The sequence below is a fragment of the Cantharellus anzutake genome (genome assembly GCF_015039405.1).
Source record: "Cantharellus anzutake strain C23 chromosome Unknown EI90scaffold_3, whole genome shotgun sequence".
Classification (NCBI taxonomy): domain Eukaryota; kingdom Fungi; phylum Basidiomycota; class Agaricomycetes; order Cantharellales; family Hydnaceae; genus Cantharellus; species Cantharellus anzutake.
In genome coordinates, this window is record NW_024066953.1 from 1,698,446 (window position 1) to 1,724,826 (window position 26,381).

General features: G+C 49.0%; 11 protein-coding genes across 11 annotated transcripts; 4 read left to right on the top strand and 7 right to left on the bottom strand.

The window, feature by feature from the left end:
- Positions 1-143: 143 nt before the first annotated feature.
- EI90DRAFT_3208365 (uncharacterized protein) lies at positions 144-1,703 on the bottom strand (the record flags this gene model as incomplete). Its single annotated transcript, XM_039066438.1, has 6 exons — positions 144-510; positions 561-590; positions 640-795; positions 853-999; positions 1,050-1,493; positions 1,554-1,703. 6 exons carry the CDS (start codon positions 1,701-1,703, stop codon positions 343-345), a joined length of 1,095 nt encoding a protein of 364 aa, XP_038922875.1. The 3' UTR covers positions 144-342.
- A 252-nt stretch (positions 1,704-1,955) lies between these two features.
- Positions 1,956-2,314, top strand: EI90DRAFT_3032554 (uncharacterized protein). The gene is made up of 2 exons (XM_039058397.1): positions 1,956-2,098; positions 2,179-2,314. Exons 1-2 carry the CDS (start codon positions 2,014-2,016, stop codon positions 2,295-2,297), a joined length of 204 nt encoding a protein of 67 aa, XP_038922876.1. The 5' UTR covers positions 1,956-2,013; the 3' UTR covers positions 2,298-2,314.
- Positions 2,315-3,706: 1,392 nt separating this feature from the next.
- On the bottom strand, positions 3,707-4,108 carry EI90DRAFT_3116164 (uncharacterized protein; the record flags this gene model as incomplete). The annotated part of the gene is made up of 2 exons (XM_039062863.1): positions 3,707-3,916; positions 3,980-4,108. 2 exons carry the CDS (start codon positions 4,106-4,108, stop codon positions 3,707-3,709), a joined length of 339 nt encoding a protein of 112 aa, XP_038922877.1.
- Positions 4,109-7,213: 3,105 nt separating this feature from the next.
- On the top strand, positions 7,214-7,791 carry EI90DRAFT_3032566 (uncharacterized protein). The gene is made up of 3 exons (XM_039058398.1): positions 7,214-7,294; positions 7,362-7,387; positions 7,449-7,791. Exons 1-3 carry the CDS (start codon positions 7,255-7,257, stop codon positions 7,683-7,685), a joined length of 303 nt encoding a protein of 100 aa, XP_038922878.1. The 5' UTR covers positions 7,214-7,254; the 3' UTR covers positions 7,686-7,791.
- Positions 7,792-8,008: 217 nt separating this feature from the next.
- EI90DRAFT_2988753 (aspartic peptidase domain-containing protein) lies at positions 8,009-10,830 on the top strand. Its single transcript, XM_039056051.1, has 9 exons — positions 8,009-8,432; positions 8,506-8,515; positions 8,617-8,765; positions 8,866-9,032; positions 9,075-9,540; positions 9,605-9,654; positions 9,706-9,772; positions 9,827-10,065; positions 10,129-10,830. Exons 1-9 carry the CDS (start codon positions 8,189-8,191, stop codon positions 10,402-10,404), a joined length of 1,668 nt encoding a protein of 555 aa, XP_038922879.1. The 5' UTR covers positions 8,009-8,188; the 3' UTR covers positions 10,405-10,830.
- A 105-nt stretch (positions 10,831-10,935) lies between these two features.
- Positions 10,936-13,624, bottom strand: EI90DRAFT_1320512 (uncharacterized protein). The gene is made up of 18 exons (XM_039051664.1): positions 13,369-13,624; positions 13,218-13,296; positions 13,148-13,161; positions 13,056-13,076; positions 12,914-12,991; positions 12,777-12,856; positions 12,693-12,724; positions 12,604-12,628; positions 12,533-12,544; positions 12,455-12,470; positions 12,318-12,390; positions 12,189-12,259; positions 12,048-12,135; positions 11,941-11,985; positions 11,854-11,891; positions 11,630-11,786; positions 11,516-11,572; positions 10,936-11,448 (listed from the first exon to the last, which is right to left on the bottom strand). Exons 1-18 carry the CDS (start codon positions 13,440-13,442, stop codon positions 11,335-11,337), a joined length of 1,074 nt encoding a protein of 357 aa, XP_038922880.1. The 5' UTR covers positions 13,443-13,624; the 3' UTR covers positions 10,936-11,334.
- Positions 13,625-15,655: 2,031 nt separating this feature from the next.
- Positions 15,656-16,672, bottom strand: EI90DRAFT_3032586 (uncharacterized protein). The gene is made up of 7 exons (XM_039058399.1): positions 16,519-16,672; positions 16,395-16,465; positions 16,254-16,341; positions 16,173-16,197; positions 16,101-16,120; positions 16,012-16,049; positions 15,656-15,956 (listed from the first exon to the last, which is right to left on the bottom strand). Exons 1-7 carry the CDS (start codon positions 16,582-16,584, stop codon positions 15,701-15,703), a joined length of 564 nt encoding a protein of 187 aa, XP_038922881.1. The 5' UTR covers positions 16,585-16,672; the 3' UTR covers positions 15,656-15,700.
- On the bottom strand, positions 16,594-17,374 carry EI90DRAFT_3032590 (uncharacterized protein). The gene is made up of 7 exons (XM_039058400.1): positions 17,281-17,374; positions 17,208-17,221; positions 17,134-17,154; positions 16,973-17,078; positions 16,859-16,910; positions 16,742-16,798; positions 16,594-16,672 (listed from the first exon to the last, which is right to left on the bottom strand). Exons 4-7 carry the CDS (start codon positions 16,994-16,996, stop codon positions 16,608-16,610), a joined length of 198 nt encoding a protein of 65 aa, XP_038922882.1. The 5' UTR covers positions 16,997-17,078; positions 17,134-17,154; positions 17,208-17,221; positions 17,281-17,374; the 3' UTR covers positions 16,594-16,607.
- Positions 17,281-18,336, top strand: EI90DRAFT_3032592 (uncharacterized protein). Its single transcript, XM_039058401.1, is given in 4 exon segments — positions 17,281-17,359; positions 17,449-17,902; positions 17,946-18,272; positions 18,291-18,336. 2 exon segments carry the CDS (start codon positions 17,506-17,508, stop codon positions 18,080-18,082), a joined length of 534 nt encoding a protein of 177 aa, XP_038922883.1. The 5' UTR covers positions 17,281-17,359; positions 17,449-17,505; the 3' UTR covers positions 18,083-18,272; positions 18,291-18,336.
- A 416-nt stretch (positions 18,337-18,752) lies between these two features.
- Positions 18,753-21,022, bottom strand: EI90DRAFT_3032597 (uncharacterized protein). The gene is made up of 13 exons (XM_039058402.1): positions 20,734-21,022; positions 20,589-20,676; positions 20,426-20,531; positions 20,312-20,363; positions 20,198-20,254; positions 20,118-20,129; positions 19,976-20,064; positions 19,849-19,919; positions 19,708-19,795; positions 19,627-19,651; positions 19,555-19,574; positions 19,462-19,499; positions 18,753-19,404 (listed from the first exon to the last, which is right to left on the bottom strand). Exons 2-13 carry the CDS (start codon positions 20,663-20,665, stop codon positions 19,149-19,151), a joined length of 891 nt encoding a protein of 296 aa, XP_038922884.1. The 5' UTR covers positions 20,666-20,676; positions 20,734-21,022; the 3' UTR covers positions 18,753-19,148.
- Positions 21,023-22,199: 1,177 nt separating this feature from the next.
- Positions 22,200-24,148, bottom strand: EI90DRAFT_3116170 (AB-hydrolase YheT; the record flags this gene model as incomplete). Its single annotated transcript, XM_039062864.1, has 9 exons — positions 22,200-22,627; positions 22,687-22,851; positions 22,910-22,989; positions 23,043-23,071; positions 23,123-23,299; positions 23,354-23,382; positions 23,440-23,663; positions 23,716-23,823; positions 23,877-24,148. 9 exons carry the CDS (start codon positions 24,146-24,148, stop codon positions 22,200-22,202), a joined length of 1,512 nt encoding a protein of 503 aa, XP_038922885.1.
- Positions 24,149-26,381: the final 2,233 nt, after the last annotated feature.

The following is a 26,381-nucleotide window of genomic DNA, read 5'->3' on the forward strand; positions in this document are numbered from 1 at the left end:
CCTGGTACCACATAAGGAGCTTGTCTAGCTCAATAAGTGCATTCCTTGTTGCCCCAAGGAGGCTCAGAACTTCCAGCCACTTCGCCATAGAAAAAGCAAAAAATGTTTCTAATTTATTCAGCAGCTCCGCTGAAGGGTTCCCAATTTCTGCCACATGAAGAAGGCCATATAGTGCGGCATATTGAACATCGCCCGAGATCTTCGACCGGATCTGGAGTGCGAGGTCCGGGATATCGGAGTTGAGGATTAAAGGGTTAGGGAGTTGGAGAATATTTTCCTTTGGCAAACGGCCAAGGATGTCAATGCAGTATAGAGCAACACGAGTGTGCAAGTCATTATTTTCTAGGCATTCGGGAATTGAAAACTTGCAATCCACTTCAGCAGATGGTTGGGGAGAATATCCAAGCCCCATGACGGGTACACGGTTTGGGCAAAAAATACCGCGATGGAATGATTGTGCCACCCCTTCGGTATCGTGAAGCTCAAAGGCTGCCACTTAGGAATAAATATCTGTCGTGGAAATTAAACGGTGCGCAGCAAAAGGCAGAAGGCCTACACACCTGAGCCAAACTTTGCAAAACTGCCATTATCTTTGCGAAATTAACGGCCTCGGGATTGATTGTGACGCGTGGAGCTTACCGTGTTGGGTGCGACATCGGCCACCACTCGCTCGGATATTCTCTGTCGGACGAGTGATGCTATGTTCCGGGCAACCGGGATTCCGAATGTGTAATCCCCATCTCCCGAGATTCCAAGATGTTCTTGCAAAAGCGAACAGAACATCCAACAGTTTTCCTAGAGTGATTACAGTCACAACTGTGCTCTATGGGACTGATCCCTGCAGAACCATACCGGCCAAACTCTATACTCCAGCAGCTCTTCGCAAATAACCCGAAGATAGACACCAAAGTCACCAAGAAAGGGCGGTCTTTTGAATATTTGAATGTTTTCCTGGCGCGCCTTCCTAGTGAGGTCTTTCTCAGACGCTGAGAGTTGGGCCTGTAAGGATGTCAGCGGCAAATGCGGCAACAAAATTGATGGCCTCTCACCGTATCGTTGGCGCGAGTTTTGCCAAGTTTTTGTGCAAGTTTCAGAGGACTTAGTCCTGCCCTACGATCAATCCGAAGCCAAATATCCCTTTTCCCGGGACGCCGTAACTGTAGAATAAGGAAGCGATGTAGGATGAGGTTTCGATACTGGGAATAGCAGGATGTGCTGATAATTCTGGCTGTTTGAAGCCATAAGTGTTCTTCGATGACGTTCTTGCAAAGATCTCTTAGAGAAAATGTTTTCCCAGAGCTCCGGATCGATAGATTTGATCCTTTGGAAAACGTCGAAAAGCCGGAGATGATGGAGAAATTGGAGAAGATGGTGAGGGATTGCCTGAGAGGACGGGGTTGGGTGCTTGCAATGAGGCGGGTACTTTCATTACCTTCGAGTGGCTCGATGGTATGTAGAACATTCAGGCCGGATTCTGCCTCAAAAAAATCATCCTAGGGGAGGATCAACGATTCAATCACCAAACCCGATAATCGGGTGTTCATGGCACTCACAGGCCGACCGTTGTCCGTCTCTCCAAAATTTTCCCGAGAATAAGTAGAGTTTAGCAGAAATGCACCAGTATATGAGGGTGTTCTTCCAACCAGCGGAGGACGAACAGCGTCGAAATCCTCATCCGTTTCTTCCACACGTGGCAGCGGCATGCTGTCAATGTGATGGTGAATTGTTAAATTGGAGTTAGACTCTTGTATTGTTTAAGCCAACGTGTAAGGTCCTTAGTTATCAGCTTGGGGACCAATATAATGCCCGATGCCCTCGAATTTGAACGGGGAAGGAAACCTTAGGTTTGGAACAAAAATGGATGAAAATCAACGGGTAGCAGGAGGACGGCTATGTGTTCCCCCATGAGAGGTGTGGTTCTGTGAGCGAGCTGTGATAGTGCATATATAGGGGTATGGACACTGATGCTCATGAGTAGTGGTTTTGATCTGCACTTGCAGTGTCATCACTGTCATGACACAATTTACGACTGAAATTACGTGTATGTGGCTTGTTTTCCGTACCTCCATCAACCAACTTCTGTTCCCATCTCTTTCTCGTATTCCTGTTGAGTTCTCCCGACCACTTGTCCTTGTTGAAATAGTGTCCCATCAGCAACACGTACCCACGCGCGGACAGATGCGCGGGCAGCATCCCACACTCACCCCGACGCCGCCTCTTGCTGCCCTACCCGCATATGGGAATTATATATAACATTCTACAGTCCCTCTCCAGATAGATATAGACAGTCAGGATGAGATCGAGATGGACAAGCGTGATGGTCATTGGTGTTGACGTGCGTCGAGCATCACCTGAGACTAATGATTCTTTCTAAGTTGAGTGTGTGTGCCTCTCGAGATATTTTTGCGGAGGGAAAAGGGTCGGCCAGTGAAGATACAATACATACACTAAACTTCCTGAGTTAGTGCATGTTTATTTAACGTTTTAGCGGCTGATTGATATTCCACACGACGTTGCGCGTTATACATTCAACTCCCACTTTAGATTTGTTTTCGCCGTAATTAGTGTGTTCCACTAAAGTTGGGACTCGGACTTGGGGAAAACGAATGGGTATTCTCCGCCACAACCAGACTCAGCTCGGCTCGATCTCGTAGCATCTTGGCCATTTCGAACGCGCGCCTCGTTCATCTTATCACTATCATTCTCATTTCGCCTCACGCTTTTCACATCATCAACACCAACCTACAAAACAACTCAGAGAATGAACCTAGCCTTCTGAACTCGCACGACCTCGGAACCCCGTCTCATGCAGCCTCGGAAAGAAGTCCATTCCTCAATGTCAGCAAGGTGGTTCATATGCAATTTCATTCAGTGGGACCCATCCAGGAGAATGCAGTGGGATGGAAAGGTGGAGACTCTGTCGGAGTTCTGACTGACAGGTAGAGATGGAGTGGATGGGGGCGTGGGTAGTCTCCGAATGTTTAAAGCTATGGTGATTGCATACAGAAGGCTTGAGCTGTGGAATGTATGAATATAAAATAAATACGGTGAAATAAACTCAACAACATCCCAGATCATAATGTCGCATGTTAGCTTACTGTCTGTCGTCCGTACGGACAGTAGCAGTTGTCCGTTACGCAAAATCCCCCAATCGAATATCATGTCGCTTATACACGAGGGGGCGATGAAATAGGGATTCCGCACGTTCCAAGAAAAGGCAAGCCATATCATGTTCGACGTGCGCAAATGAGTAGTTGTAGGAAATAATGGCTGGACCTAAAAACGGATCTTTGCAGTTATGACGAAGGATTTGCTGTTGACAGAAGTTGCTTCTCCGATCACTGCATCCCAGATTCGTATCGTATCATCTTCAGATGCCGATGCTACGCTGGATCTACCAGACGAGAACGAAACTGGTCTAACCTAACTGATGTGCCCTCGGAGGACCTTCAGTCCCTCCCCAGTCACAACATCCCAGATTCGCACTGCGGCATCCGCGCTGTGGGGGCTACCCTGGGACCAACATGACCGAATGGATGTTCCCTCGGAGGACCTTGAGCTCATCCCTCCCCGCTCATAGACTCATACTGTGGTGTCACTGGATGCCGAGGCTACACTAGATCTATCAAATGAGAATGAGACGGACGTGACCCAAAGGGCGTCCCCTCGAGAAGTGCTTCCCCCGTCACAGCATCCCAAATTCGTATCATCGGATCCTGAGATGACTCCTGGAGAGAATGTTTTCCCCCAGAGCTCCGGATCGATAGTCAACACTTTGGAAAGAGTCGAAAAGCCAAAAGTGGTAGAGAAGGTGGAAGGGCGGTCTAAGAGGGGGGTTGGGTGCCTGTGAGGAGGTTGGTACTTTCATTGTCTCCGAGCGGCTCACGTAGGCTGGATCCCGTCTCAAAGAAATCTCCTGGGGGGAGGAATCAGCGATTCAGTTATCAAGGCCGATGATTCCTTTCTTAGCAACACTCACAGAGTAACCCCCAAAGTCCCCTTGAGTGTCCAGCAGGAACGCTCCGCTAGAGAAGGGTGCATCGCCGATCAGTAGAGGGCCAACAGCAGCAAAATTCCCATCCCTCTCTTCGACACGTGGGAGGGGCATGGCAGTGAATTGGTGTGGGGCTCAGATCCAAGGTAGACATTTCTTATCTACCCCGCACGCCAGCCTGTGTCGCCCAGTTGGAGCGCAAGTAATTAAGCCGCGTGCAAGACCCCAAGAGATGAACCAATATTATGAGGCGTAGATAAGGAAACTTTGGATTTGGAGACAGCGGGAGGGCGGTTACTGTGTGAGCCTGAGCGCCATGTGCTTCCCCATGGTGCAAATCCGTTCTGTGAGCGAACTGTGATAGTGCGTACATAGATGTTGACGCTTATGAGTAATTTTGAACCCCGACGAGGCTGGGGTAATTGCGAGACCCCGATTCAGCAAGCGCCCATTTCTCTGCGTGAGCGCCCGCGGTCCGAAGGCCTTTGTTTGGCAAATATGGACATGAGGTCGTCGATCGAGATCAGTCAAATCACTGGCCAAAACAAGTCGTCTGTGGCTCTGCTCAGAAATTCAATCTCGGAGCCAACCCCGGCAGAGCCTTCTTATTCGGAGGGCTGCTGCACCCACTATGGAATTTCATTGAATTTCTGCAGTCCAGCTCTGGTGCGGAACAGGTGAGGAGATCAAGATTGAGATAGTTAGGGTGAGATGAGTGAGGGCCAGGAGTGAGGTGACCATGCTGCACTGGTGTTGGGGACATGGAACATTGGGGGTTACACAGCAGGGCCTGCCGGGCTCCTAAGAGTGCTTGGGCCGCGCGCACCATTTGAGACTGAAGATTCTTCGTAAAGGAGGTTGTACTTGAGCGAGTGCGCCCTCGATAAATTTTTGCGGAAGACGAAGAGTAGAGTCCGTGACAACATAAGAGTACTCAACAAAGTTACGTAGGGTGACCTCGATTTATCCTTGACGTTTGGATGATTAGCCACAGATTTCTAGATCTGCAGCCGATTGATATACTGCACGTCCATCGCGTGCCTTACACCCAACTTCCATCTCGTCTGTGGTAATCAGTGTATCAGGCATCGTCTCGCTCGATTTTCGTAATTTTCGCAATTTAAATTGACAGCAGTGGGCTTCATCGAGTCAGAACCGCACTACGGCGCTTAGGGTTCGGAGTACAATGTCGGACAAACAAGCCCTCAAGCGTGTCGTTCATGTTCACGGTTTTACCACGGAGAAATTGCCTGCTAATACCTACGAGATTCTTGCACAACATGGATCCATGTCAGTACAATTGATGTATTCTCTCCCTTCTCATTCACGAAGCGCTGACGATCAAAACTGTGACTCGGGGTTGGGGAATGCGAATTCGCGTTTTCCAATTTGATTTGACTCGATTTGACCCAATGCCCTTTGGATCCTGTCGAACGCGCGCTTCCTTGTCGCGTATCACTCGTCTTACAAACACGCTTTCGTCCAACTGTTTAATTCTCACCCCATTACCAACAAACGCCATCCATAATATACAAAACATTAACTCAGCGAACGTATCATAGCCTTCCGAACCCGTACAACCTCAAAACCTCACCTCTTTGTCCAATATACCGCTTCTTCTGCAGCTCAATCGGCCCTGGGAAAGAAGTTCGTTCCCCAATGCTGGCAAGGTGATCCTGTACAATTTTATTCGGTAGGACCTGTTTGGGAGGTTGTTAAGGATAGGGAGGATGTATATGAGTGGGACGGAAAGGAAGAGATTCTACCAGAGTTCTTGCCGGCAGGTGGAGATAGAGATGGGGCCAGCAAAGTACAATGGCGACATTCTAAAGAGAGATCGTGGGTTGGGTTCGGAGTTCAAGATTTACTTTGTCGGAAGGGGGATATTCCTGAGTCTAGAGAAGAGGATCAGTCGCGTTGGAGGTCTGGAAGTGGGAGTGGTGGTGCTTGGGGGACGAGGGCCGGCAGTGTAGAGGCTGGAAGACGAGTGGAGAGATATCGAAGGGGTGACTATACTTCTTTTCGAGCTGCTGATTCTGGTTCTACATTAACTTTTACAAAAGGGTCGTTTGACGCTGCTGGTGGAGGGAGAGGTACAATGAAGTTGGAAGATGGGGAAATCTTCCCAGAGGGGAGTGGGAAGCTGTACTCTGATAGGCTGGTAGGAAGCGGAAGATATAGAAGCCGGGAGGGGAGTCGTTCTAGAGGGAGGAGCAGGACTAGGAGCAAAAGTCGCGAGAGGTCGAGAGCTCACCTGAGCTCTCGCTCTGTTCGTCGTCGACAACGTCAGCGCCGAGACGAGTGGCCGTCCTGTTCTCGTTCACGTTCACGTTCCCGAGGTCGAGGTGCGGGGAGGGATCGAGATGGGGATGAGCACAAGATATCTCGACGTTCTCAGCATTCGACGAGGTCGGTTTCTCGAATACGGCAGCGACGTGATGGACCAATTGCAGGGTCATCTTCTGCGAAGGAATACGAGAATCGAAATGGCAGTGGAAAGGATACGAAGGGGAGGGAGAGGGATGAATGGCAACAAGCACTCGCACCCCTCAACAATAACGACCACGCCAAAAACCTTGAGGCTGGGCACTTTGCGCAGCGTACTGCCCACGATACCCATCATGACGAGTCGCAAGCACGCCTTCAATTGCACGCCGTGGATCGTTTAAGTCTCAATGTAAATGGCAACAACGACCACGAGCTGCTACTTAAAGCGGTTCCTATTGCAGCTCCCCGAAGCTTGTCTACTATGGCAATCCACAATTCCCCGCCTACTCTTACCGCCACGAGTGGGATGAAGACGGCAACGAGCACCATGGCGGCCGAACAAGACCACAGTCGTGATGAGAGGGGCCTTTTCCGTCATCTTCCTCTTCCTGCTTCGAATGGTAGGAATGTGGCTACAGGTATGCCCTCTACTCAACGACAGCTGGGTTGTGCGGCAAGTGGTATGAAGCGCCAAGAGGGCGATGTGACTTTGGCTGCATCTGGGTCTCTATCCGCATCTCGGTTGGTTCAGCCAGATGAATTTCTTAGAGGGATCACTCCCTTTCATACTTCGAGTGTAGAGGGAGCTCCCAGCGCTAGCCACGGGGCGGGTCAGGGTTTCCAGAATGAAAGGTTCCAGGTAAGTTAGCAGGTAAAGTCCCTGAGTCAGAGTATCAACCCAGTAACAGCTCGCGACCTCGACTGCTGGAGATGGCACTAGAGATGCATCGCTGACGAAGAGAACGCCGTATCCTAGTCCACAGGCATCGCCTATGTTTGATAATTCCCTTTGGCTGCATCACGATGGAGCAGGTGAGTTTCCTTGCGTATTTGGCTCCAAGATGAGCCAAACACTGACGTGATGTTCAATCCCTGGCAGGTGCTATGAATGCGGTTCACTTAGAGGTTAGTACTTCGACCAACGCCTGGCGAACTACCTTCACCGTCATTTTACAAACACCAACAGCATAGATCTTTCCCCTCGATTCACTCCTCACCTCAGTCGTTACTCTCATTGATAGAGTTTCACGCATCCCAAGTGGCCAAGTATAGAGAGTTATACAAGTCTTCGCAGGTTGAGTTGACGCTTGAAAGAGCAGCAAAGAGGAAGTCAGAGGATGAGGTCGACAGAGAGAGGGCTATGAGGAGGAAACTCGAGGATCAGGTTTGGGAGATGAAGACGAACGAGAAGTCATCGTTCTGAGGGTGGTAAGCTCGGAGATGGGGTCAACGACTTGGACAGTCTTTTTTTCCGAATGGGCTCGCGCTGGTGCGGGCGCCAGTAGTTCGTCCTTGGGGATTTCTTTGTAGCGTACGTATACGTATAAGCATCGATTAGTTAGGACGTGCTTGCAAGAGTCACCCAAACTATGTACGTACCATACGACGCAATATCGCACTCACCTCAACTTTGTTAGTATGTTACTCAGCTGTGAGGCGTTCTGTGTATTTTTGATCTTGACGACACTGTCGTGTGGTGACAAAGCTTCGTCATGAGTGAAAGATCTGATTTAAGCGCCCACAAATCAAATTCATTGTGTGTAATTCATATTTTCGGTCGTCAACCTTTTTCCTGTTTGTCAAGCCCGGATTTGAATCCTCCCTAGAAGCCAGAAGCTGTGCTTTTGAAAACTCAACATCAACAGTTCTTTTCGTTGTCCTCTCGTTGCTTTCTGCGTCGGAATCTTCTCCTGCCATCGTTCTCCCATGCCGCTGAGTAAAGGATCGAATCGTCTGTGGCTGCTTAGTGGACTCCTGCTGCTCGTTACCTCGGATGCTCTCGCCTACAGAGGAACATTCGAGGCCCGCCAGATCGATAGAAGGCTTATACCGAGACTGAATCGACGTGATGCGACTGTCTCCGCTGGGAATGAGACTGTTGGCAATATTGGCAACAGCCAGTATGTGTCAAATATTACAATTGGTGGTGTAACCTTCAATGTCATCCTTGGTGCGTACACCTTGTTCTACCGAACCCGGGCTTGTTCAGATGGGGTGATTGGGCTCACTTTGGACTTTTCTAGACACCGGAAGGTGATCCTGAAGCCTATTTGCATGACGATCGTTTATGCTGATCAGAACGTCTTGAATTTTGTACCTTCTCGCTCGTTCGTCTTTGATGGGGACTTGTTCAGTTCGGACCTCTGGGTGACAGGGAGCGTTCCGAACGCGACATCTCTTAATGCTGATGGATCTATCGCGTACGCTATCGGTAATGCAGGAGGCCCAATCCTCTCCGCTCAAGTGGACTTTTCGGATTTTACAGTTCAAAAGCAAGCCTTCAGTATGTGTCACAACTAGTCACTCGGGCATGGGCACCGCGGTGTGCGATGCCGCTCTCTGAGATCATTGCCGCTAATTTAATACACCGCTTTGTTATTTAGTGCAAGTTAATGACACAACATCATTTGGAGCTCTGGCTTCAATCGGTGTCACTGGACTTGCAGGACTCGGGCCCGGTTTCTCCTCGGTCATTAAAAATAAAGTGGGCTCTGCGGGCGACACGCTTTTGGACAATATCTTCCAGGCATGTATTTGTGCACACTGTCCTGTGCTTGAGCCCCTTACCTTATGGCTACTTTTTGTCCCACAGCTTAACCGTACCACATCCAACTTCGTTACCTTTCTTCTTAATCGGAGACTAAAAAGTGATAATGGCACAACCCATGGCGAGTTCACTATCAGTGAAGTCTTACCCGGCTACGATGAGGTTCTCTCGGAACCTAAGCTGCCCGTCAATGAGCTGAAGGGCTCGGACAAGCTAAATCAGCATTGGACAACTGTACTTGATGCCATTACTGGGCCAGATGGGAAGAACATTAGTTTGGGCTCAATTGTAGACGGTACACCCAAGGGGAAACTGGTGACGATTCTCGATTCAGGTTTCACTTTGCCTCAGGTCCCAAGGAAGGTCTCAGATGCAATCTATGGGAGGGTAAACGGAGCAAACTACTCGGTGGATGATGGGCTTTGGCTCATTCCTTGTGGACAAGAACTAAACATCTCGATCGTGTTTGGCGGCGTCAAGTTCTTCATACACCCTCTTGACACCTCTTCCTGTAAGATCTTGTGTATCTTTGGGCGTTCAGAAAGATGACGATACTAAACCGGTTCCCCGCGCAGCTGAATTTGGATATAAATTCTCGGATGGTACTGAAGCTTGTGCGGGGGCGGTAAGTTCGTTCCGTTGCCACGAAAGATTTTTTCGTCATTGGACAAATTAGTTTCAACCTATCTCAACCGCTTTCAGTCTTGGAGGACAGTACGATGCCGTGATGGGCCAATCGTTCTGTAAGTGACATATATTTTACAGTTAATGATAGGTCTCATCATTCCACATGTCAGTGCGCAATGCATACACTCTCCTTAACTGGGGCGATTTCGTCGACGAGACATCAGCTGCTCGTGGGACTCCATACGTTCAAATGGAACCGATGACGGGTCAAGCACAAGCACACAAGGAATTTGTTGCAGACAGGCTTGGGGGCGTCGATACCACCGGCGATTCCAAGTGGAAGCTTTCTAATACTCAGAAGTCATCCCCTGTTTCCAAAGGCGAACGAGTGCAGCACATAGTCGGCTTTGTGAGTGACGCGCACTCTTTGCCTCATTTCTTACAATACACTCATTTCGTTAACTTTTCCAAGGCCGAACGCAACAAAATTATCATTGGAGTTTGTGCTGGGATTGGCCTCCTCATCATTGTAGCGCTCATTTGCCTTTGCTGCTGCCGCCGCCGACGTTCGAGAAAAGCTGGTGCTGGACGTTCCATGTTGCCCGCTAACAGGATAGACCTTAATAGACTGAGCGGCGAAGGACGTTATCGATCGATGAAGGACCCTCGCTCAGTGCCCCATACTCATTCGGCTGGATCCAACAAACATGACGATCCATTCAGTGATATGACGCCTGTCCGACATTGACACTGCGTAAGAGTTGCCTCATTGCTGGTCCGGTGAAGGGGAGTTTGTGGGCGTGCATCGAGCACTGCCTCCATGCAATCTCTATCTTGCATATGCCCCTCGTGGTTGAGTTGGAATGGAGATGCTCCGACACTCATTTTCGCCTCTTGATTTCCGTTCCTTCATATAATGTTGTTTTATTTACTTAGGATGGGGAATCTTGTCTTTAGGCCTCTCGTTCGGTTTGCACCTCCATCAGATCTATTGAACATATAATGGACGCTGTCTTCGCGCAAGAACATATATAATGTCACTTCCATGCCACTGCCTGCGCGCGTACTCAAACGAAGATTGGGGACCATATACACTGCTCTGCTATAGTGTGGTTCTGGACGTTTATCTTGCAAACCCAAGTGATCGGGTGTGACATGGGAAATTTCAAGCGGCATAAAGAGGATCCACTTTCCGACAGAAATAGTGCATTTCCTGGAAATATTATGTCCTCATGAAATGAACACTTTCAAGCACAATTCAAGCGCAGTAACGCAGGGTGCCAATCTCAAGCGGTTAAAATTGAGATCCAATCTGAACCTGCACATTAGGACGCAATCACAATGGCAAAAATAAACGTATATCTGCTGGAGGGGTACATAGTTGCAATCAAGCGTGATAAGTTTAAGTACTGTTTTGTCAAATGGGCAGTTTGTCAGCGCCAAGAACTGCAAGCGGCAGCGTAGAAGATGAAAACTTGTCTCATCCACCGAAGATCCACCGAAGCTGGGTCGGGGTCTAGAAAAAAATAACATAGTGATGATTGAATCTGCCGTATATTAAAAGGAGTGCAAAGCAGAGAGAAAGCACGAAGGATACATCACAGACAAGCTTGGAGAGCTATCGATGCCCTTTTGGTGGATGCAGCTAACATTCATGGAAAGGCTATAAGTAATGGCGTTATTTAGTGGAACCGAATTCAACATCAGTGTTAAGAGGATCCTGTAATGTAGGAGCGTTGGTATCTGACGTATCTGAGGAGTAGATCCGACTACGACCAAATTGATGAACGTTCTATTGTCACATGCCCCGAGATATTCTATGAATTCCGCCACATGTACAGTGCACTTGAAGGACTTACATTGCTGGGATTGTCTTCGTACTTAGAATGATGAATGTTCACCACGACATTACTCGTCTGTAATACCGGTTAGTTTCTTTGGCCTTCCGCCACAGTCAGGCGTGGTAAACTCACGGGTCGACGTGGTACCAGTGGTATGGGCTTTCCGCGTTCATGGGAAATCACCACTTTCCTCTGAGCGGATCGTAATGCCTCGAGAGAGTTATCTAGTCTGTCTTGAGGGAGTGTGGGCGCAAGCAACTGCTTTCGTGCTCTTGACCGCATGTGCAAGCTAGCGGGCACAAGGAAGATTATCAGTCAGGCTGTTCACGGACAAGAGGAAATTGTGTTTGCTATACTTTGCGAGCATTGATATGGGATACATGGGACTAAGGGTCTGAAGACATGTGGTAAGGCGTGTGAAGAATCCTTGTGAATGGACTCACCATTCCGAGTACGAGAGTGCTAAATGTAAAACCATGGTGGGCATACTAAAATCATGGTCTCGGTCCAATGCTTTCTACCGGGAGAGACAATTGTAGCCCATACTTACGATACTTATCAAAATAATGGTTTGAAGACAGGTCGCGCTACCCGTGGCTATGGACCAATACACCATCGTGTTGATGGCTCTGTCCGTCCTATTAACGAGTCCGTTCGGTCCCGATGTGCGGCATTTCAGTCATCGACTCACTTTTTGAAACCAGTCTTGCGGTACCAGAGCAGGAATGTGGTCAATATTGCAATTAGAGCGTCACATGTTGCCTGACGTTTAACAGCTTAGAGCAGGTAAGTCAAGGCATTGAAGAGGAGGACCACACACCTGGGTCGTTAGCCAAAGCTTAGATAACCAATTCCACCTATGAGAGATTTCTTCGAGGGATAATGATATGTTCCTGAGATGTCATTGCCAAATCAGGATGGTGACAGGATGCAATCGGCAGGCGTGATGACACGTACGCCAAAGTTGAAAGTGCTGAGAAAAAATTACGGGACCAATGAGGACCCAGAAAGCAAGGACAAGGACTCTGGGCTCACCTGTGGCAAAAGCTGACGGTAAACCAGACTTCAGTCTATGGGCATGGGACGTTCTGGGTTAAGGGACTTACCGAACTGCATGATAACAAGGGCTTGCTGTCATGCAACCGGTAAGCATCGCTGCAGCTAATATGAGGAGGCACCAGCGCAGTCAACATACTAGGGGTGCTGCGACACAAATGTTCGCAGAAACTGACGACACGGTTACGAGCAGTATAACCCATTAATTCCCACAAGAACTCACGGCTCCAAATACGAAACACAAAGAAAGACTGAACGACAAGGGATCCAACTGTTGTGGAGAGGTGATATGATGTACCCTCCCTGAAGAAAGTGTTGAATGGGGGAGGATGCCATCGCTCAATTGTGAAGAATGCGTACCATTGCGCTGTTGCCAATGCGCGTGGATTGAAATAATTTTGGATATGCAACCACCAAATCATTTTAGTCATGCAGACCCTTGAAAGGATGAACCACGAGCCTGTCAGGACAGATATAGTCTAGAGCCATCAATGTCACATACGTTTGAAATAGAATGACAACCCTTCAGGAGCCGAACGTTATCAGAATCGGTCGTCCGGTCGTTTGAAACATATTACGAGAGAATGAACGTACCAGAGAAATCCAACCTATTGTCGCCAGGCGCTTCAGCGCATCAAACTCGAGTCAACAATGAATGACGTACCGCTCGCCGCGTCCATCTACCATCCTGAGGGAAACGGTTGTAGTAAAGGGCAACCTGTATTGTGAGTATCCCAAAGAGACTGAAACCGTCGTATGAGTGGGGTAAACGCCTGGGCTCAAACATTGATCCCATCTGAAGAAAGTATTCTTACAACGTAGCGACAACGTTCCCAACGAAAAAGCCACCAAAGATGTTTTCCAGGGGTCCCGTCATAATGCGAGCCATGTCGGATAAGCGGGGAAAAGGGAAGACAGCCACTTGGGAGAGACGAAAGGAACGAGGGAAGCCCCAAACTGTTCATTTGCATGCTTGTTCATATATGACAAGAGGTCGGGGATTGGCGTCGATCATGGAGATTACGTCGGTGAAATGATCATTGCCATTCTCCCTCAACATGTCCAAATTGAGCTCTAGGGTGCGAGCAGGCCATGGCCGTGGAATGATACGCCAATGATTGGATCAACGCCAAAACGACCTGGTCCCTTCCAGTCCTCTTCTAAGTGCAACGCTCACTGTGTCGTAGAGACCTAGCCACTGCTGATCGGCTGACCAGTGTTTGAGATTGTGCAAGAGCTACCGCCACGTTGTAAATGCTTAATGCAGACTGCCCCTTGATCGACTCGGCGTCCGCAGGTGAGCGCCGCCACATTCAAAATCCTGCACGGAAACAGGCATGTATACAGCTTGCTATCAAGCAATCAGAGCCTCACGGAATCACCAGCCCGTATAATTTCAGCGCGAGGCGATGATAATTCATTCGTACTGGCACGAGTTGTTATCGCAAGGACAGACTACATCCCTAGTTGGAATCAAGGCTTACAACGCGTGCCTGCGCTATTCTACCATGGAGGAGTATTTGGAAAGGGTGGATGGTTCGAAATACCGGCAACTGAACTAGGTGGAACCCAGCGGATATTGCAGCGAGTGGAAGCTCACGAAAGCGCCCTAGCCTGGTCTTAGGTACCAGATTAAATAAGGCTTGCGTACTGACCTACTTCACTTTAATACATGTCCTGCGTCAGTTGCACGCCCCTGCCGCCATAATGCATCCGCCGTGCGCATCATTCTGCATGCTCATTGGCCACGCTCATTGGTTTCACGTCTGCTGTGGTCGTCGGCGTCAGTCATGCACACGGTCTAGCGTTCCGCATTAACCACTGCCTACTTAGTCCGCTTTCTTCACGACATAGTGTGACTGTTTTGGACTTGCCGTCAGGGGTTGCCCATGCCCTTTGGAAACTTAGGTAAGCTGGACTCGACCCCGGATATTTGTTTTATGCTCCCACTCCACCTCCTGGCTGAGGCCATTTTTTCTCCTGGTATTTTTCTCTATGTCGTACATACTTCATCCTTTGCTTTCTCCATCTTTCATCCCAATCGTCGCACACTGCATCCCAAATCTCCATTTCTCTCCGCGAGCCAGCGCTTGCTTGGTGTGTTTCACTGGGTCAACACTGTAGTACGATAGTTGCAGGGACTGCCTCTAAGGTTGCAATGTGATGGTAATCACATCACGAATGGCCCCCCAGCACAACAACTGTAGCTCAAAACACAACCAGGAACGGTTCAAGAACAACCCCTGCACGCAGCAATTGGTTGCAGGCCCGTCATTCCCAATCATCAACGAGGCGATGCACTCTTATGTCTCACTCTTCTGCACGGCTTCTTTGTTGTGCTTAGCTTGGACGCTCACAGGGCATTTCACATCAATTTTTGATGGATATCGCAATATGATACATTCCCCCTTCATACTCGCGCCGGACGACGCTAACCGCCCCTTCTCCGGGCTCACTTCGCCGGTTATTTTCACACCAACTTAACTCGCTCTGCATGGGATACGGTAGAGATACGCCCCAACATCCTGGATGAGATACACATTTATAGTTAGCTGCTTCTGAGATCAAATTACTGTCATACATTCCAGGATCACCCCATGTATGTTCATGTTTAGGGCAGCTCTTGGGTGCTCCTATTGTTGACAATGCCGTCACCCCTAGGTCCCGGGCTACTCCACCGCAATCCGATGATAGCTCTGGAATATCCAGTTAAACCTTGGGTACACAGCCATTGCGTGTGTAGTTACCGCTTTATTCATATCAAGCGCTTGGTTGCTTGGGAGCCTCATCGCCCGCAGCTGAAGCACTCGTAGACGGATTTTGTTGCCAGTCGTTGCATTTTTTGCTCTCCTGTGTATTGCACCTTCCGACGTTGCTATCTCATCTTGATCATCCCTTTAAGTGGTATCTAATACACTTAGGCCTTTCCGCTGTGTTCATTATTATTATTATCCGATGCCTCGGTCTGCGCTATGCGGCCAATCCATCCGGAGTTCCATTCAACCCCTATCAGTCGCTAACTGGAGGTTTGGAATCGGCCGAACCACAGATGCTACATAAATGCGGTGTGGTGGATGGAACCTTGTGCTAGGTGGAAAAGGTCACCAAAACAATTAAATTAGACATGGAAGGGCTTTAAGTTACAATCTAGCTGATGCCTTTGGTGTCTGTGACGGTGAATACCGGGAGGAATGAGGCGTATCGAGTTGTTTCTCCATCCACTGTGGGATGGGTTTTCTCTTTAGGCACGATTGCATTTCGTTCTGGCCGTAGTCGTGCCAATGTCAACAATGGTGGCTCCACAGTCTTGTCGACTTTGACACCCAGCCAGTTCGGTCCAGTACCAGTGTTGCCCTTGTTAACGGGACCTACATATTGACGGAGCTGAGCTCTATAGTGCAAGCTGAGGCGCCAAAGTCAGCATTTGAGTGCGAGACGCGCACGGCTTCCTCACGTACTTGGTGAGCATAGTGAAATTGTATACAGCGCCGAGTGGCTATGTCCAAGGTCAGAAGGCCGCTTCGACGCCAGTGGAAGTGCTACTCACTATTCCTAAAACGAGAAGGTCTAAACGGCGAAAATGAGTTCCAATGTCCGCTGACCAATGGTGCTAACGTACCAGAACCGAAGCCATGGATTGCGAACTTCATCCGAAAGAAACGTCAGTGCTAGGGATTGTTCTTCAGGTAAGGATACGTACGGTGATACACATGACAATAGCGATTACACTTGTGACCGTTCCAGTGTTTATTGAATAAACAATCAATTTGTTCAAGATGTTGTCGGTTCTGTGGAATGAATCTGTGAGCTTCCACGACATCACCCTCCAAGTCAAACTAACTGCTGAAAACCAGTTCTCTGCCGACGTAACAGGATGGTCATCGAAACGGCAAGTGTGACATCACAAATCGCCTGCCAGCCATTCAGATTGAGCGCGGGCACATCAGAGCAGAGCATGTGCTAACCTCCATAAGGAGCCATGATTCGGCCAACGATCGCTTCTGCTGGGGAACCGTGACGAAATTCGCCATATGATATGCCTGATAGGAAGCAGCTAATGGGTAACGGTTTGGCAGCACGAACAGCAGCACGTAAAAGAGACCACACCTATCCCAAGACCTATTGGACACAGGAATTCGATACCACCGTCGATTCATAGTGCGTGAGATTTCTGGGTTATATACATACCGAATTGCGTGAGAGATAACAGCATAACCAGGCATCCCCATATAATACTCTTACTCACTGCAGGGGTAGGGGGCTGTCATGAGTATTCGCGAGACTGGGGAGATGAATGGTACGTACAAGTATACACGCGGTATGCGAAAAACGATTGAACAGTTGTCGAGGAAACTACCTGAAAACAACACAATTTCTCTCAACCCTCACCTAAGCTCTGTGAGTGGATGTCGAACGCACCGCCGTAGTCTGATGTATTGCCATTTCCCAGGTGAGAGACGGAAGGACGTTCTTCTCAGTTGAAGCAATCACAAAGTACCAATAAAGAGCCTGGGCCGTGCATCCACTTTATTTTCTGTGAGGCGAGTTCTTTAGTTGATGCTAAAATCGGGGGGACTCACAACAGGAGAGCTTGGACGACCCTAGGCAGCACTTTGAACCCACAGTCGTACGATGATCTGGGCTTCATACTCACCACAAAAAGGAGACCTGTTCGGGCATTCCCCATTTTAGGCGTTTATATCATCAGTAAGGCATGATACACCCACTACAAGCTTGATATATAGGGAGTCCTTCGGGAAGGTAGAGAAATAGGTGTGGGTCTGTATTGTGATGATACCGAAGAAGCTGGCGGTATTGTAATTCACGGAGGGTTTTAGGACACTGATGGGAAGACAAGTCCCCTGTGGTGACTCACACAGCAGCGAGCAGCTCACCAGAGAAGGCGCCTCCAAGGATCTCCTGGGCGCTAGTGGCGATCATCGGCAGACGGGATGAGCAAAGAGGCGTGTCGGGTGGAACGGACTCAGGAAGAGAAGGATTTTCAACAGTTTAAAGACCTCTGCAACCACGTAGAGGCCTCGGGCTTGGGGCTGTTACTCCGTCAGATCAATGCCGTTGATGAGGTACACATACCGCCGGAACCGACTATGGGACTATCGCATCAAAGAGAAACATCCAGATGGAACAACTGGCGATCCTTTGCACCGGCATCGGTACGGAGATACGAAGATCGAAGAGGAGGTTTCCCTTGTTCTCGAAATCAGGCAGTGGAGCTCTTGCGGTTGCCTCAGTTTCAGCTTGCCGGCACTGGGCGTTTTATTTCCTTCCGTCCAAAACGGGCTGCAACAAACGCTTTCTTCATCGATGTTGTTGGGGAGCATGCTGGATATGGTCACCATGCATCCTAGTGTCCTTGCAGGTGTTCGCACCATTTCAGCGCGTGCCTTTGGCCGCGCCTCGCAAGGGCGGGCTCTCCGTTGTTTTGACGGGAAAGCCGGAAGATCTCGCTTGGATCAACTTCCTCTAGTTGGGCGCTTCCTTTCACGCATGAATGATTGGCGTTTATGATTCACCCCAGCATTTTAGGCTGTCAGACCGTTCAACGGATCTTGGAATATCAAGTGATGGGGCAATTAAATCCATCTGTGATTATAGAGGCTGGTAACCTGCCTACCACCTAATCACACCATGGATTCTACTGTTCCCAACATGATATTCACTGCGTTTTGAGGCACAATATCCGAGGTGATATCCGAGCTCGGATACGAGTTGGATATCGGATACTTCCCGGATTTCATGTGCTGGCGAAACTACGAAAGATTGTAACAATTGCAAGTCCCCCCAGAAAACCTACAAAACCCCTCTGAGATGAGCGCAAAAGGAAATATAGTTCACTGGAGCACCCTCGAGTATGGAACCGATCTCTAGAGCACTCCTGAGTGCTCTATACCGGTTTTCGTGACGCCCACAAGCGGAATATCATGTGCGAGATGGGCCAGCTGCGAGCCTGCGTTTTTCGCTCGCACAAAGGAGCCCCAGATCGAAGGGTACGTCTCTAATGACGTGAGCACAAGCTAGAACAGGCTAATTGGGTAGCCGAAGAAGCTGTTTTGGTTAGTATGGTAGTTCCAAACCCAAGTCAAATTCGAAAGTTGAGTATTTTTTTTGCTTCATTCACTTCATTTTCTTTATCACTGTTACATGTATCTTCACTTAAGAGGGTGCGTTGGAGGTCAAGCTCGGATACATGTATATATCATTGTTTACATCAAGTTATTGCAACACCCAGAAAAATTCTGTAACGCCCTCGCCCAGCAAAAATCCCATAGCACCTTGTAACACCCAGCAAAATTCCGCAATGCATTATAACAAAATTCCCAGTTTTCCGACACCATGTCAGCATGTCAGGCTCATGCACGTTCGGGTCAGCTTTTGGGTACATAAGCGACCAGTGCATTGTGGCTAGTCAAACCTGCCAATCGCTAACCAGAGGCATGGGGTCGGCCCCAACTACACATGGTGTATAAATGTGGTGCGGTGGATGGAAAGGGGCACCAAAATAATTTAAGTAGACATGGAAGGGCGACGAGTGGTGATGTTACAATCTAGCCAATTTCAAGGCAGCCTCGAAAAATCAGTCTGTGACAGTGAACACTGTGGGGAATGAGCTATATGGAATTGTTCCTCCATCCACTGCGGGATGGGTGTCCTCTCTAGGCATGACTGCATTTCTTTCTCGTCGTAGTTGTTTCAAAGGTATCAATGTCGACGGAGGTGGCTCTACAGTCTTGTCGACAGTAACTTTGACACCCACCAAGTTCGACCTAGCACTAGTGTTGCCCATGCTAACGGGACCCAAACGTTGACGGAGTTGTGTTCTATAGTGCAGGCTGAAGTGCAAAAAATCAGCATTTGAGTATGCTGAGGTGCACGGCTACCCCACGTACTTGGCGAGCATAGTGCAGTTGTATACAGCGCTGAATGGCTATATCTAAGGTCAGAAGGCCGCCTCAACGCCACAGGGGGGAAATGTTGCTCACTATCCCCAACACGAGGACGTCTGAACAGCGAAAATGAGTTCCAAGGACTGTTGATCAATGGTGTTGACGTACCGGAACCAAAGCCATTGATTGCGAACTTCATCCGAAAGAAACGTTAGTGCTAAGAGTTGATCCTCAGGGAAGGATACGTACGGTGACACAAATGATAATAGCGATGACACTTGTGATCGTTCCGGTGTTAATTGAATAAACAATCAACTTGTTCAACATGTTGTCAGTTCTGTGGAACGAGTTTGTAAGCTTGCACAACATCGCCCTCCAGGTCAAACGAACTGCCTAAAACCGGTTCTCTGCCGACGCAACAGGATGGTCATCGAAGCGGCGAGTGTGACATCACAAATCGCCTATCAATAAGTATTCAGATTGAGCGCGGGCGCATCGGAATAGAGCGTGTGCTAACTTCCATAAGGAGCCATGATCCGATCAACCATCGCTTCTGTTGGGGAAGCGTGATGAAGCTAGCAAGATGGTACGCCTGATAGGCAGATGCTAATGGGCAACGGTTTGGCAACACGAACAGCGGAAGATAAAAGAGACCACACCTATCCCAAGACCTAGTAGACAGAAGAATTAGATGTCATCGCAGGTCATAGTGCATGGGATTTCTGTGTTATATACATACCGAATTGCGCGAGAGATAACAATTCAACCAAGCACCCCAACATAATGCTCGTGCTCACTTGGAGGAGGGCTATCATTCAAAACTCGCGAGACAGGGGAAATGGATGGCACGTACAAACATACACGCGGTATGCGAAAAACGTTTGAACAGTTGCCGAAGCAACAACCTGAAAATGACAGAATTTCTCTCAACCCTCACGCAAGCTCCGTGAAGGGATGTCAAACACACCGTTATAGTCTGATGCATTATCATTTCCCAGGTGAGAGGTGGAAGGACGTTCTTCTTAGCTGAAGCAATCAAAAGGTACCAATAAAGAGCTTGCGTCGTGCATGCACTTCACCAGTTGTGAGACGAGTTCTTGATTTGACATTTTGAATCGGGGAAAACTCACACCAGGAGACCTTGAACGACCCTAGGCAGCACTTTGAATCCATAGTAGTACCATGGTCCGAGCCTCATACTCACCATAACAATGAGACCTGTTCGGGCATTCCACATTTCAGGGATGTTTCACCAATAAGACGTGATGCACCTACTGCGAGCTTAAGATATAAGGAGTCCCTTGGGAAGGTAGAGAAGTAGACGCGGGTCTGTATTGTGATAATACCGAAGAAGCTGGCAGTATTGTAATACACGGAGGATTTTAGGACCTTGATGAGAGGACAAGTCCCCTATAGTGACTCACACAGCAGCGAGCAGCTGACCGGAGAACGCGCCCCTAAGGAGATCGTGAGGATTAGTGGCGATCATCGAAACACTAAGCAGACAGGATGAGGAAAGAGGCGTGTTGGAGTGAAGCGGACTCAACTCCTCCAAGAAGACAAGGATACCCAACAGTTTTAAGACTCCGTTGGACCTTTGCCGCCGGCGCAAACCGGGCTCGGGGCTGTTACCCCGTCAGATACTGGTCAGATCAATGCGGCTTAAGTATAAGATACAAGTGCCCACCGAAGCGACCACGGGGACAATCACATCAAAGTGAACCATCAGAATGAATAATGAGTGATTCTTTGCACCCTCGGTACTGAGATAGGGAAAGGAGCATTCTATTTTTCTGACCAGTGAAACGAGCCACGACACAGCCAGCTCGCGAGGCTGATAGTGCTAACAATGATGTGATCTTGGCGTTCTCATGGTGACATCTTTAAGCGCTTTCTTCAACGATGTTGTTGGCGAGCATGCTGGATATGGTCACCATTCATCCTAGTGTCCTTGCAGGTGTTTGCGCCACTTTTGGCACGTTCCCTTGGCGGCTTCTCGCAAGGGCAGGCTTTGACGGAACAAGTGGGAAATCTCTCTTCGCCTAGTTAGGCACTTCCTTTCATTTGATTCATCCCTGCATTCTAGGCTCTGGGGCTACCAAGCAATGGGGGCGTTAATTAAATCCATCCGCCCAATCCCATTGCCTTGTGACGCAATCACGTGGAATTTCCTATGAAATGGTGGGATCTTCGGGAAGGCCGAGCAATTGACCGGTGTTGGGACGGCCATGGATGCACCTGGGATCACTGTACTTGGTACGATTGCCGAGCAAGGCAGAGGAGCATATGAGGGATGAGTCTATATAATGTCATAAGGGGCTGGTGCCGGACACAGATCCCTTCTTACTAGCAGGCCGAAAAGCGCAGGATCAAACGTAGGAATTGCGTAGGAATTGTTGATGTGACAACGTTGCCAGTGGCGGAGGAGCCGGCTAGGCACCCTATTGCCGACGTGGCGTGCCCGAGCCATACAACTTCGCGAAGAAATGCGTTTCCCCGCGTTGTTGGGCAGCACAGCGGCTTTCTGCATCAATTTTCCATTGCGGATTTGACGAGGGATTGCAGGGACTCACTTTCCGACACCAGAAAGGACACTGGGATTACACAAGACTTGGATTTCCGACAACTCAAGGGGCTACGGATATTGTCATCTTTTTGGTCTAATCACACTACATGTGACTTCGGATTCTACAAATGCTTCGAGAGGATCTACAGCAATTACCCCAATACATAACTCTACTCTAAAATCCCCACATGTTAAGTCCATGCGTGGGCTTGCCCTCGCCTCCGTGGATGATTTCCCCCGTCGAAACAACTTTGAAGCCAACGAGATCCTTCCCTCTCTCAAGAACGAACCCGTCGCGTTCGATCCTATCGCTTCCATCCTTCGGCGGCCCATACCTCGAATCGGGGACATAGTCCTCCGCGGCAGCCCTCAGGAACTGCAAGGCTGGCTTACGGAACCAACGGTCAGGAGGTCGTCCAATCGGACTTCCACCTTGAAACCAACCAAGATGACCCCCGGCTGGTGTCACAACAAGAGCGGTCGTCTGACCATGAATCGCCTCCTTAGTTGGAGCGATACCGATAATTGGGTCATCGGCAGAGCTAATGGCGAGAAATGGTACTCGAATTGAACTTAGATGATGATGACTAGATCCCCATGCGTCTGTTATAAGTGTCAGTCGAACATCAATCCAACACAGGAGCCCCCCTGGTGGGGCTTACAGTAGTCATCGGCAGACTTGAAAGGAAATGGAGGAGAATGTCCACCACAGAACCGAATGAAGGCTTCGTCAACTTCCTTCAGAGTTGGATTTTTCTTTAAACTCATAATGTTATCCAGTTGAGGGGCGAGTCGATCGTCTGGTGGTAACTTCCGAAGGGAATCGACTAGATGCGGGGGAGAAATATCAGGTTAGCGGGCCAAGCGTGCGATACGACAACCCACCATGGATTCGAAATGATGCCAGCAGAGTGCCTCCCAACACGGGAGAGTAAAACGTCTTCGGAACGAACTCCGTCTCGAATCTGGGTCCCCAAGTCCTTGAGCAAATGACAGCAGAATACTACTTCAACTCTACCTTCTGCTATTCTTGACACAATCCCAGGGCTATCAAGCAGGTTATATTGCATATCAAAGGGATCGATATAGGATGCTCACACAGGCAAGTGCAACGGCAGCCTGCAATCTACTCTTTTCCTTCTCCTCGCCCAAATAACGAGTAATTATACCGGCACCAAGAGAAAATCCGATACCGACGAGTGGAGCTTTTGGGAATTTGTGTGAAATATACAACAGACCGCAACGCAGATCGTCCGTGTGTCCAGAGCTATAGAACTGAAGTCGGACGCATCAGTGCCTCGTAAGTCTGACGGCCGCCGTATTACTCACCTGCCAGCTAGTGAGAGGTACGTTTGCACCTAATCAAATACCATTTAATGTCGGGTTGGACAAGGTAGAAGGGATGAAATCCTCACATCCTCGGAAATTGATCACGATTCCTCTGTAGCCTAAACCCCCTTGTGACTTTGACGCGCAAGCGTGAGCGAGAACGGAGCGAACATAAGACTCATACGACCCGCCACACAAGCCATGCTGAACTACGACGATAGGTGTATCATCGGGGAGGTCAGGGTTTTCTTCAGTCGTCGGTGTCATGTCCAATCCCAATGTGCCTCCATCAGGGGTTCGAAGCAACGTGCTTAGCTCATACGTGAATAAATGCGAGAGGGGGCAAAAAGATTGGTCCTTACCGCTCGTACAGTATTTGATCAGTCTTGGTAAAGTCCCCCACAGCAGCGTAGCAGGTCTGGGAGTGTCCATTAGGAAGCCACCAGGAAAGTCTGTACCCCTTATATAAACTAGGATCAATTGCATCAGCTAGGCGAGCGCGAACAGGGATAAGTCCACAGACCTTGGCACCTTCGATTCGAGAAAAGTCTTGATACTCATCGTCTCGACCCCCTTCTTGAGAGAGCCGTTCGCAGAACCATTGCCATTGACATGAGTCGCGTCATCGTTGGCGTCGTCGCTGGCGCTGCCAGGCGCCTCCACGCGTTGGCAGACTTTGAACAGCAGAGGTGAGGTCGGATAGTATACATTCGGGATGTGTTTCCCTGTAACGTATCCTACAGCAAGCAAAATTGGGACAAAAAGAATCAGAATGACCTGCAGAACAGAGAGCATTGTCGTCCAAGCAACGCAGACGCGTGAAGGGAAGAGGAGCTATGTCCCCGCGGACCCCATGCAGTACGGGTCCCTGACATTCGCACGCCCATGCGACACGAGGACCCCAGCTTGCTTCATGATTCCCACGGGTTCAATTAGCTTATCTTGAATCACACATTGATCACGCATGCCCAAAACGGCATAAGAGATGCCCGACAGACCCGGCGCTCAGTCCGTCTATTGGTAGGCAGGTTACCAGCCTCTATTAGTGTAGTCTATTGGGGTGGGCCTTCTGAATCCGCTGCATCGATCGCGGGAGAGCTACACGGGAAACCTCAATCAGTGACCAGCCTCTATTGGAATGATCAACTATGGATGTTCCCTTTTGAAATGGAGTGGTCTTACCTACTTCACAGATGCAACGCAAATTACCTTGTAGTCACTGAGCCGGTGGCATCGGTGTTCTTCATCAGCATTGCCTACGATGTGGGTGCTGGCCAATTCCTAGCACAATCCATTCACAGCCCCACTCGACGAGCAAGTTACTCCATATGATTTATCCTAGTCATCGGTTTGATCGAGTTGGCATACGGCGTTCACTTTAGCTGCTTTGCTCGTGCGAAAGTTTGGAATCATTTTTGGGTGAAGAATGAAATAAATCCACTCCAGCCCGACCCGAAATCGCTTGCTCTGGGATCACTTCACACCACTGGTAGGCGATAGAAGTTACGAACAAGCTGAAAACACTAATTGTGTTTTTTTTTTTTGGCATTTTTGAGAGCTCTGAAATGCTCAACAATTCCAGGATGCCAGGGCTAGTGCAAGTCTGCATGCCGGTGCCACACATGTGGCGATGAGGACCAGATAACAATCGGCACCCAAATGACACTGCCTAAGTTGTCAATTACAATGAGGAACACTCATCAATGACCCGGAACTGCCGCGTGTATTGCAAGAAAGCTCAGACTTCATCCAGACAGATGAAATCATGCAGGGAAAGGTGACAGGCCCGAAGTCTCAATGAGTGACAGCCCGTGACTGGGGTTTGCCCTTTTTTACGCGACCATAGGGCAATAAGATAGATTCATACTAATATGACCACTTGTTTATACAAAGCCGAGGCACCATACGTCGGTTCTGCAACAACGTCGCTTTTGCATCTGGTGGCAGCACAAGAGCTTGGCAACACTTGAAAGACCCTAGTTTAATCATGAAGGCTTCTTCTTTGGTGGTGCATTCTTGGAATTCAATCAATGAGTATGCAGGCATTCATCCTCTGGGGACCTAAACATATCCCGTGCTGCAGTGCCAGTGTTTGATTCTAAATTGCCTATGACATGATTAGGGGGTAAAACCCTCTACGCTAACGCGAGTATGTTAGAGAATAGCAGGCCCGAATAAGTGAAATGAGGAGAGGTGGAAGTCCCCCGGACAGAAACCCCCCATCCGTGGTGAGACTCGTCGAATTCACCTGATCCACCCCAGCCAGTGTAAAGTTTGGCGATACAACACGCACTGGGTCCGCGGTATGAGCATATAATGGACGTGCAATTAGGCTCGTTAAACTCAGTCTTATGCAGGCACATGATAGTTACTGAAAACTCTGCAGCTGCACTAAGTCTTATCAGACACATGAATGATATTTCAGATTCAGTAGTTGTAGTGTGATGATTTTGTTGCGGCTTTCCATCTGGCTATGCCGTCGCTCAGCAAATGGGATGTGAAGGCGTAGGTAGCTTTGGGACTCCCACAACTCGATGGTCTGACCACAGAAAAGAGCAAGCCAGTACAATTAGATGTGCAACTGACCATGGGATCCTGGTTCTTCTAACGGAGATATGTCGAGGTCACTGAATGTTTCATATGATGATAGCATGAGACTGGTTTGAGCGGTAGCAGTTGGCTCCGTTGAAACAGCCATAGGGAAGGAACTAGCATTAGCCACTGAAGATGAAGGCAGTGCTGAGCGCTTCATCCTTTCACCAACCCAATCTGAAAACTGGGGGAATCGGGTGACAGTTATCGTGACGAGAAGTGATCCGTCTTATCCAGGACGAATGAACACGGAGCCCGCCGCCCATTGAATGGCACAGGTGCCTGTTTTCTGTCGCGGCGGCCTTTCATCCGCGTCTCGCCCGGAATTCGAAAAAATGAACGGCCGGTTGTAGATCCTGCCGAGACGCGAGCATTTTTTATGTCGACCCGCTTCCATACATGCTGTGGATGCAAATACAACCGACGGGTGTTGTCA